General features: G+C 35.8%; 1 protein-coding gene across 1 annotated transcript; it reads right to left on the bottom strand.

Moving 5' to 3' along the window:
* Positions 1-431: 431 nt before the first annotated feature.
* LOC112053259 (serine/threonine-protein kinase fused) lies at positions 432-10,821 on the bottom strand. The gene is made up of 11 exons (XM_024092628.2): positions 10,570-10,821; positions 9,878-10,137; positions 9,232-9,400; positions 8,235-8,390; positions 7,415-7,602; positions 6,231-7,069; positions 6,046-6,152; positions 5,181-5,321; positions 3,753-3,847; positions 2,807-2,940; positions 432-2,151 (listed from the first exon to the last, which is right to left on the bottom strand). Exons 1-11 carry the CDS (start codon positions 10,678-10,680, stop codon positions 1,799-1,801), a joined length of 2,553 nt encoding a protein of 850 aa, XP_023948396.1. The 5' UTR covers positions 10,681-10,821; the 3' UTR covers positions 432-1,798.
* Positions 10,822-11,051: the final 230 nt, after the last annotated feature.

Genomic DNA, 11,051 nt, shown 5'->3' with positions numbered 1-11,051 from the left:
ATGATTTCTATTTATAAATTTAATTGACGTTATACAAAAGTAAAATTACTTGATAGTGAATAAAATAACATAACAGGTTTCAAAAGCGATTCATCATCATCATCATATCAGCCGATGGACGTCCACTGCAGGGCTTAGGCCTTTTGTAGGGACTTACAAACATACTGAGCCGCCTGCATCGAACGAATACCTACGACTCGCTTGATGTCGTCAGTCCACCTGGTGGGAGGGTCGATCACCACTGCGCTATCTAGTGAGGGGTCGCCATTCCAGCACCTAGGGACCCCAACGTCCATCGGCTCTTCGAACTATGTGCCCCGCCCATTGCCACTTCAGCTTCGCAACTCGTTGAGCTATGTCGGTGAGAATCAAAGTAAAATACCAATAATATAGAAACTTTGGCAGTTGAGTTATGAAAGTAAACACACAAATACAATTAAAATAAGAGTATTTATTGAGATTTCTTTAAAATATGGCACATTATATACAATTTAAAATTCATTATTTTTACAATAATCTTACATTTATAATGAATTACTATTCCTTAGTCTTCCTAAATAAGAACTGATTGAATGATTAAAATATTTTATTCTTGTGTATTTAGCACCAAACATCGAGTCCGGTCTGAACACGAGGCGTATAGCTGCACCGCACAAACGTGTTTTGTTTTTCGTTTTTATCGGTAAGATGCCCAGCGGATTCACTCGCGTGGTTCCCGTTCCCGGTAAAAGAATTTTCAAAATTGGTTTAGTACCTATATCCAGAGATTACCCCTTACAATAGGGAAGATGATTAGGTTTGAATATATTGATGTTTATGAGACATTCGGGTAAATAAAGTCAATATTAACTAATTTATACATATATAACAAAGATTGTTTGGATGTTTGTAATTTAAACAAGATTATTAAAATCTATTAAAAATCTTTTATCGTAATTAGATGAAAATTCAAATATTTTTAGTTTCCATATATTAAACACATTTTTCATTACATGAAGTACAAACATAAGCACACGAATAACAAAAATATTTGTAATTTTATTTGAACGCCCATATAAATCTAACGATCACTATGATCGATGACGTCATTAATTCGTGGCATTGCCGCAAATGACCCTTTAAATCCTTATCTTGGCGATCCTTACATTCGAAGCTACAGGGACCTCCGAAAGTAATGATCGCAAATACTCTGTTACAAAATTGCTTTACTATTAGCATAGGTACTTTTATTTTAAATACAATTTAAAAAACTGTCATCATGCCTATACCACAAACTTTACCTCTTTATAATATTAGTATAGATAGTGCCAACCCTTCGTGCGCGAGTACAACTCGCACATGGCCGGTTATCTAATCTAGGGTAGGGGTAGGGTAGGGGTAGGATAGGGGTAGGGTAGGGGTAGGGTAAGGGTAGAGGTATAGAAGGGTAGAGTAGGGATAGAGAATAAGTGCACTTATGTCAAAACGAAGCTTGACTGGGTCCGCTAGTAATAATTATAATTAACTTATTCTTAAATTGATGAAAATAAGTTTGATTAATAAGCTTAGAACAATTGGATATGGTTAATTTAATTTGTATAATATTGTATAAGCAAACCATACATATTTTTAAAAAAATAAATTATAAAATGACATGCGTTTTCTACCTTCATTTCTAATTTGTTTGTCGGTATACAGTACTCATCAAGAAAGGCTGTAGTATAGTATAGGCTATTTTTCTCCCGTGTTTCACGGGAACGGGAACTACGCGAATGAAACCGCGAGGCGCTTGCTAAATTATAGGTACATTTTAAAAAAATCAGCTTAAATAAAACGGCATATGATTCAGCTCCTTAGTAGCCAATCGAGCCGCTCTATTCAAGGCCACGTTACAATGTGTATGCAGAGCTTCCAAACATTCAGTCTCGTGTTTGGACCATTTGGACTCCATAGCAGCGGAGAACGCAGTACAAGAGAAAGTACAGAGCAAACTGATGAGTATACACACTCTCATCTTCAGAGCGTCGCTGGATTGTTCTAGAAGCCTCAAGAAGTTGAAACGCTCGTCGTCGAACAATATTTTCTCTACCACGTCCGCGTGTTCCGGTAGATCTTGGAGAACGGTTATGAGAATACCAACTACGTTTAGCGTGATTCGGGGTGTTCTTGAATCTGTAGAGGAAATAATGGTTTTGATATTTTTGTTCAGTAGAACAGCTGTTCATTATCATCATTATCATAAACCCACTCCTAACAGAGTCTTTTCCGACTAGTTGGAGGGGAACAGGAATATTGGTCATATTTAAAAAGAAATAGCAAATATTCTGTAAAAAAATAAATAAAAAATGTTGATTATGCTTTCGACCACACGACTGAAGCAAAACTTGTATCAAAAAAAAAACAAAGCGCCATCTCGTTCTTAAAGTGTACGAAAAGGGATTGTTTCAAAGTTCTGTAAGAACGCCATCTAGCGATAGTTTGAAATAAAAAACAATGTTTCACATGCCTGTAGATGGCAGCACGCATCTAAGGAGCAGTTCAAGTATTACGAATATTACAATAATTATTTACCCATAACCCCCCTTTTTTCGTCTTAGGCTTATATAAACATTGTTATATGCATTTTTTGTGGGAATCTCTGTTAATGGGTTTCGTGTACAAACAAAGATAGGTGTCATTAGTGTAAAAAGATGTACCCCCCATGTCCCTACAGAGCTTAAGTGATATTTGAACGATCCCTTAAACTGCTCACCCGATTACACTTTTCGTAACGACCAACTTACTCCAAGTGAAGCATACGTAAAGAAGTTTTAGTTTAAAAACTTACACAAAGACAAAAGGTGTGTAAAGACCGGCTGTGCGTTGTAAGCAATGACAGCGGTGGCGCACTGCCGCACGGCGCGACACGAGCGCACGCACAGCCACGCGCACACCTCCACCATGCGACTCACTCCTTGGATCCTACGATAAAAGTATCATCATCATCATTCATCATCATTCGGCTCACTGCTGAGCTTGAGTCTCGAGAGGGGTTAGGCCGCCAAGCTGGCCCAATGCGTATTGGCAGACTTCACACACACAGAGAATTGAGAAAATTCTCTGGTTTCCTTGCGATGTTTTGCCTTCACCGTTTGAGACACGTGATATTTAATTTCTTGTGCATGCCCCGGACCGGATTCGAACCCACACTTTCCGGAATCGGTTGCAGAGGTCATATCCATTGGGCATATTGGGTGATAAAAGTATGTATAAAAGTAAAAATAGCAAAAGAAGTAAGGAAGATCTATCTGGTATGCGATACAAGATACTTGAATACGTTTGTCTTCGATTGTCTAAAGAGAGGGTAGATTACTAAAAAAGTCGATAAAGTCTCCACAGTCATCAATAATACGTATATAATACCAATCTGTCATCATCATAAAGTTCCATCTAACAAACATATTAGACAAGAAAGCTAACTAGACCATCAGAAAAATATGATCCAGTTGAAAAGTTTGTAACAGAAATTCCAAATTTACGTAGGTCTAGTGTCCTCTCATTTGGAGTTAACTATTCAGGGTCTTTACTTTTAAATAGAATAAAAGACATTTAAACGGATATAAGTCACGCAACTATTGAAGTTCCTTGTTACTTCAATTTACATTGCATTTTACATTTTAGGAGCATTTAAGTGGTCAATACTAGAATAACCAGCAATTGCTTGGTTGCCAATCTAACAGACACAGGCGGAAAAGGAGTTTGGGAGATAAAAGCAACAAAATAAACACAGTTACCTGTCCTCGGCTCCTTCGTCGGCGTCTTTGCTGTCTTTCATTAGAGTGTTTATTGCCGCCACGAAGTTGTAAACAACTTTCGCTTCCAGGTACACCTGGTGACGTAATAAAAAAATAATCAATACGCAGATATCACTTAAACTTGCACTAATTGGCGTCGGCCATATCCGTAAATGTAATTTACAAGATAAAGTTCCTTTTTATATAAAATATTAAGGGACTCGACAAACATTCACCTGTCTGTATATTGGCTTGGTTGGTTATTATTCAAAAAACTTATTAAATAAACTTAACGAAATTTTTTGTGAATTTTGTTTAATTTATAAATATATAAATAAACAAACTTCAAATTTATAAAGAAGGGACTAGGGGTTATAAATATATTGAATTGTGCGGTAAATGTAAATATTATATTTGAAATAATTTGATCAATAAATAACTCGCTCTCTCGCTTTGTGTAGGACAACCATCAGAACTTATTTTTTAATTTCTACCATATTTAACTATTTATCAAAATGTTACTATAGAATGTAAATAGCCTAGTTATGAGTATAATGGTATAAAGGAAGAGCGATAACTTCTGACACAGGTATTTACTTAAAACATACAGTCGAATTGAGAACATACTCCTTTTAATGAAGTCGGTTAAAAATAAGGTATCAGCCCTATTATTTAATGTAATGTTTATAAAATTACTTAGGAGTTAGGAGAAAAGATAGAGTAAAATAAACAAAAATTAAAAAGGCCACTAAATTTAAGAATGTGGAAAAAGTATACAAAACACTAAAATGGCAATGGACAGGACACATGATACGGGAAAAGGGCGAGAAATGGACAAAAAGGATTTCAGAATGGTATCCTAGGGATGGTAAGAGGAATAAAGGAAGACAGGTGAAACGTTGGGAGGATGACTTTAAAAAGGTCGCCGGTCCGGAATGGATGTGAATGGCGAGGGACAGAGAAAAGTGGAGATCTTTAGGGGAGGCCTATGTCGAAGGACAAGATGCTAATGAATAAGAATTATGTATATACTTGATAATGTAAATGTAACTAACCAGCAGTAATTTTGACGGCCTCCGTGGCGCAGTGGTATGCGCGGTGGATTTACAAGACGGAGGTCCTGGGTTCGATCCCCGGCTGGGCAGATTGAGATTTTCTTAATTTGTCCAGGTCTGGCTGGTGGGAGGCTTCGGCCGTGGCTAGTTACCACCCTACCGGCAAAGACGTACCGCCAAGCGATTTAGCGTTCGTTTTTAGCGTGTAGAAACGGGTAGAAAGGGGTATGGATTTTCATCCTTCTCCTAACAAGTTAGCCCGCTTTCATCTTAGACTGCATCATCACTTACCATCAGGTGAGATTGTTGTCAAGGGCTAACTTGTAAATAATAAAAAAAAAATCATTTTCACATCTCCTGCATGTCTACTTACGTCCTGTATGTTGAGCAGAGTGTGCCTCGGCAGCGAGTGCGACAGGGCGGGCAGTGCGAGCAGCGCCGCCACAGCGCCGCACACGCGCGCGCCTCGCGGACTGCGTGCGGCCACGCCCACTACCCCCACCACCATGCTTACCTGCAACATTACAAATTACCTGCATTGACTGTGCTTTGAACGACAAATCATTGATTAATTATTCTCCTAATACCGGACAACCGAAAGACGACAAAAAGGCAAATGACGACCAAGATTCCTAGAGATGGGACGAAAGATGCGCACAACGGCCAATCACCTGTGGAGCTAACATGCGACCAAGTGAAGAGTAAATATTTAAAATGTCGCCCAATGATGCGGAGTTGTCCCAGTCTTTCGTACCAACGCAATGATGATGAGATAGCATTATTTCCTATAATAATGCTATCTCATCATCATTGCGTTGAATTTTGAATTTTGGAAATAATGCTATCTATCTCATCATCATTATGTTGAATTTTGTCTATTTCTATCTATATTTTTGAATCCATTGTTATTGATCGACATTAAGTCGTCAATCTGAAGCCTGCTAATCCTATTATACTACCTACCTACTAATCTCTAGAACGTCGGATTATAATAAGAACGAGTTGTAGTGTGTAGTAGCCAGACGAATATTACTTTAAAGGGATAAAAGGAAAAATTAAAGTATGTTCCTTAAAATCAAAGGGTAAGGGTTTTTCATGCAGTTGAGGGCGGTTGTAATTAAATATAAACACAAAATGCAACACGAAATTTGCACTACATACAGACGATGGCTACATATAGAAATATCTTGGGATAAATATGTCTAAATAATTATAATATGTTAAAAACTAAAAATTACCATATTCAGCTGTGTCAATGATTCTACATCGCCTTCCATTACTTCTGTGATATTAGAATTTAGAAAGGCTTCCCATTCCTCCAGCTCTATGGAAGATGGCTCCTTAACTGTAGCAAACAATTTGGTTTACATATTCATGTGTATAATTATAATTAAAATGAAATTAGTAATATTAGGTAAATTACCTTCGGCTTTCTCTTCTACTTTCATAATTCTATCATTATCAGCAATTTCTTTGTCATCTGATATTTCCTCAATCACTTCACATTTCTCAATATCTTCATCTTTGTCTTCTTTAGAATTTTCCAAGTGGACCTTTTTTTCTGTAATACTATTTATTTCTATAGTGGGCTCACTAGTACGCCTTTGAGTGTCAGTTTTATTCTTGTCTAAGCTCCTGCTAAAATGGAATGAACGTTTGATACTTCTGGTTAATCTGTTTCCACCGCTACCAAATCTCAGTTTATCTCTGGAGAATTGGAGTATTTTTTGCTTATATGACGGTGGTACACTTTTGCTTAGACCTGAACTAATATCACTGCTGCATTTTGTTGAACTTTTAGGATTCTCCAAACTTTGGGACGCTGTTTCTGGTGGCTTTGATTTTTGTTTAATATCAATATCTTTTTTATCATCAGTAGCATCGACTGGAGCCTCTTTCTTGTCAAGGTTTTCTTTATGCACATCATTCTTTTCTTCATCTATTTTGTGCATTTTTATGAACTCGTGTTTTTGGTTGGCAGACATCAATTGCGCCATATTTTTCTCGAGATTACATACAACTAGATTAGAATTCATGACGTTAAACTCATGTCTCAGTAATTTAGCGTTTGCTGCGGTTATGGGCTGCGATTGGTCTTCATCGTCTGTTTTAAGACTTTCTCGGACACTGAAAGCACTGGTTGCTCTGACACTATCGTCATCTGAGATTGGAACACATTCCATAGCTTGCATGACACCTCGAACGTTTCTTAAATCATGCTCTCTGGTTTCAGTCTTTAATTCACTTTCAGTTTTGAGGGCTCTGTAAATATAATTGAACAATTTAATGTGAATATACTTCTAGTATCCCAATCTTAATATTAAATTTTTTTATATTATACAGATTAATAAGAGATTATTTTTTTTTATCTAACTAGCTCATCAGTGTACAATTGGGTATACAACCCAAAATTACCACAAAAATTAACAAGCTTAAACCACAACTTAATCAAACAAAAACCAAGAAAATATCTAATAAATCTCAGTTGTTGGATTATTATTGTTACATTGACTTTTAGTTAGAGGGTAATATTAATCAAGTTTAATAGACAGTTTATAATATAAACCAAATATAAAACACAAATAAGCAAATGTAAAAAATACCAACTTGGGATTCTTGATCATTTTTTCAGTCTGTAAAAATTTTGCTTCTTGTTGACTAGAGGACAAAGGCTTTGTGAATGGAGAATCACTCTGTTTATCCTCAGGCAGTATAAGCACATGTCCCGCTACAAACGGATGCTGCAATATTTCAGGCCAAGCCATTCTTTTATCTGGATCCTTGTGTAACAAACCCTAAAACATTTACATCAAATACTTTAATTGTATATGTAGCCTAAACATTGTGTAAACTCTTGGTACAAAATAGATTAGAAAATTAGTCAATATTAAATAGAGGCAAAGAAAAGCAGTTTTTCAAGAACAGTTAATTTTATGAACCTCAAATGCAAAATGGTTTAATCGTTTTTATGAAACATTTTGTATTTGTAATAAGAATGACAATAGGTTGTGCAGTATTTACAATCTTCCTACACTCAACCCCAAATATTTTATTGCAATTTTTGTCATATTTTCATGTCAGAACATTGGTCTAGTTGGTTTATAGTACATTTGCAATTGAATTTTAGTAGAGTCCTTTTCATGAAAGAAAACCTGAACTAAAATGATTACCTACCTTACACAAATGATAATAAGGCCGCCATTTCAAAATGACAATGAGCGCCATTAAGACATTAGCGTCGGGTCTGGGGGACTTCTTTCATGAGAAGGATTATAGTGTCAACTCTCTGTCTGGATTCCCTTGTGTCAGAATTGGGTTTTGTCAGAATTGGTGAATTCATTAATTGGTGATTGGATTTATCTATTTTTCACAGATAATAGTGAAATAATCAATTACTCCATGATATAGCAAATATTGTTTCACTTACCTGTAAAAATGATCTAGCATCAGGGCTTATAAAACTAGGCCATTGAACTGGTTTGTGCCGAATCATTCTAACAAGTTGCCATATGGACATTGTACAAAATGGTGGCTGACCAGCCATAAGTTCATACACTATGCAGCCAAGTGACCATAAATCTGCCTGAAAAATACAAAACAAAACACTATAACATTTTCTCCAAATTTTGCTTGAAATGTTTAACCATTTATGGACAATACAAAAAAAACATACATACAGCCGAACGTAGAACCTCCTTTTTGGAAGTCGGTTAAAAATAGATGTGTTATCTTGTTAACCCTGTGTAGCTGGGGTTGTGTGTTGGTATGTTAGTTAGTTGACTTTTTTTAAGTTGAATTGATATGATGGCAGTAATATTTTTTTTATTTATTTTTGACCTGAAGTAAGGTCTAAGTATAATAGGTCTAAAAATGGTTACTGTAAAAGCTTTTTGATGCTGTAAGATACAGTACAACCTATCAAAAATATTTACTTATATTGAAACTGAGCCGTGATAGCCTAGTGGATATGACCTCTGCCTCAGATTCTGGTGGGTGTGGGTTCGAATCTGGTCCGGGCCATGCACCTCCAACTTTTCAGTTGTGTGCATTATATGAAATTTTATCATGTGTCTTAAACAGTGAAGGAAAGACATAGTGAGGAAACCTGCATACCACAGAATTTTCTTGATTCTCTGTGAGTGAAGTTTGTCAATCTGCATTGGGTCAGCGTGGTAGACTAGAGCTCAGCAGTGAGCCGAATATGGGTTGATAATGATGATCATTGACAAACTAGTTTTAAAAGTAGTAGACACATAAAAGATTAAAATGGAAGAGTCCCTAGACTATAAATATAACCCCTCTTAAACCTCATTTAACAACCATAAACATGTATGTGGGTCATAGTGTTAACATAGATTTACAAGTTACTGAATACCAGCAAAAAATATTTTGGTGTTGAGGTACAAGAAGATTAAAAAGCCCACCTGATGATCATATGGCTTCTCATCTATAAGTTCAGGTGCCATATACAAAGGAGTACCTTTGATAGATGTGAGTATGTGTGTAGTGTTAGTCATTATTCTAGCCAGGCCAAAGTCACACAATTTGGCCCGTCCTGTGCCATCTAACAGAACATTTTGTGGCTTCAGGTCTCTGAAAACATAAAAAAGTGTTTAAATAATGTCTTAAGGATTTATATTAATAATAGTTTTCAAATTTGTATAGAATAATCAAAGCCATAAGTCTATATACCCTTCCAAAGTCAGTGTTTCCTGAATCAAAAACTTGGGTATCTTTAAAACAAGAGTGAATAGGCACTTTCTAGGCAAGCGTGTCCCATCTTAGACTGCTAGACACTTACCATCAGGTTAGATCATGATCAAACGTGAGCCTATTAGCTTAAAAAAATTATGCTTAGATATAGATTAAACATAGGTGCTTTCAATTCAAAACCATTGAATTTTAATATGAATATAATTATTTAGTGTGATGTAACCTAAGCATTATAGCTTTAAGCCAAGTAGAATGGTGGATTTCTACACCATCACCATTTCTATAAAGATGGTGACCTGGTGGCCTGGTGGCCTGAAAAAATGCTGATCATGATTATCTAGTATTATAATATTTTACCTATGTAAGACCCTATGAGAATGCAAGTAGTATAAAGCAGACACTAAGTCCCAAGTAATTTTCTTTACATTTTCTTCATTCAAACATCCTTCTTTAGCCAGAATACTATGCAACTCCTTCTCAGCATACTCTGTTACAACAACCAATTCAGATTCTGTATCAAAGCTATCGATCATACGAATTACATTTGGATGGTTGAGCTGCCGTTGTATATCACATTCCTGTCTCAAATTTTTCAAGTCTTTAGATGATCGCCCTTTCTGAAATCACAAATATATATTTTTAGAGTTCAAATCAATCCATGAAATCAAGTCAAAAACTCATCAACTGGATGAAAGTCATAAAAAAACTAAGTAATTTGTTAAGCAGATATAGGGGCTTAGCTACCGCCGTATCAGCCGTATCAATAATAGAGATTTTCGGGATTTGCCGCTGGGCTATTGAGCTATTTACTAGTTAAGTTATATATTAACTAGTTTTGATACAGGGTCCCTCTGAGGCACGCTATGTCACTGACTTGATATAAAAGAAAGTCACTAACATATCTAAGCGTATATGTACGTTTAGGTATGTAGTTTTCAGCAGTAGATACGGTGATTCGAAAGGAAGGTTTCTATGGTTTATGTTAATAAATAATGTCGTGGTTATGGTGGAGCATACGCTAGGAAGAAATAAAATTAAATCAAAATCACCTTCCTGATAACTTTTAGAGCAACAATAGCGTCGGTGTCCTTATGTTTCGCTTTAAAAACTCGCCCAAACGATCCCTCGCCGACAAAAGATATTACAATATAATTATCCATACTGCGCTATGCTGTCGAAAGATATTTAAGTTATGAATTCATAATAGATTATCACTTTAACAGCAGATAAAGTAAAAAATAAAACACACTGAAAAAGTGAAAATAAACAACAACAAAACAAATTCACGATTTGACGTTTGACGTTTTGCTTTTGTCAATTTTGACAACTATCAACTTTATCAGGCTTTTTTTAAATGGCTCAACGGTTGTGGATTCTAGCGTTCGTAGCTTTTCGTCTAGAAATGGAAAGAATTGTGTTATTCTTTAACTTTTGATGATCTTTAGACACTAGCAAAGATTGTTAAAATCATAGAATTATTTCCGTGCTGACTCATAAATCATTAGTTAAAATGTGTATGTCTAAAAACATA

The sequence above is a fragment of the Bicyclus anynana genome, chromosome 5, assembly GCF_947172395.1.
Source record: "Bicyclus anynana chromosome 5, ilBicAnyn1.1, whole genome shotgun sequence".
Classification (NCBI taxonomy): domain Eukaryota; kingdom Metazoa; phylum Arthropoda; class Insecta; order Lepidoptera; family Nymphalidae; genus Bicyclus; species Bicyclus anynana.
This window is presented reverse-complemented; position numbering and strand designations above follow the sequence as displayed.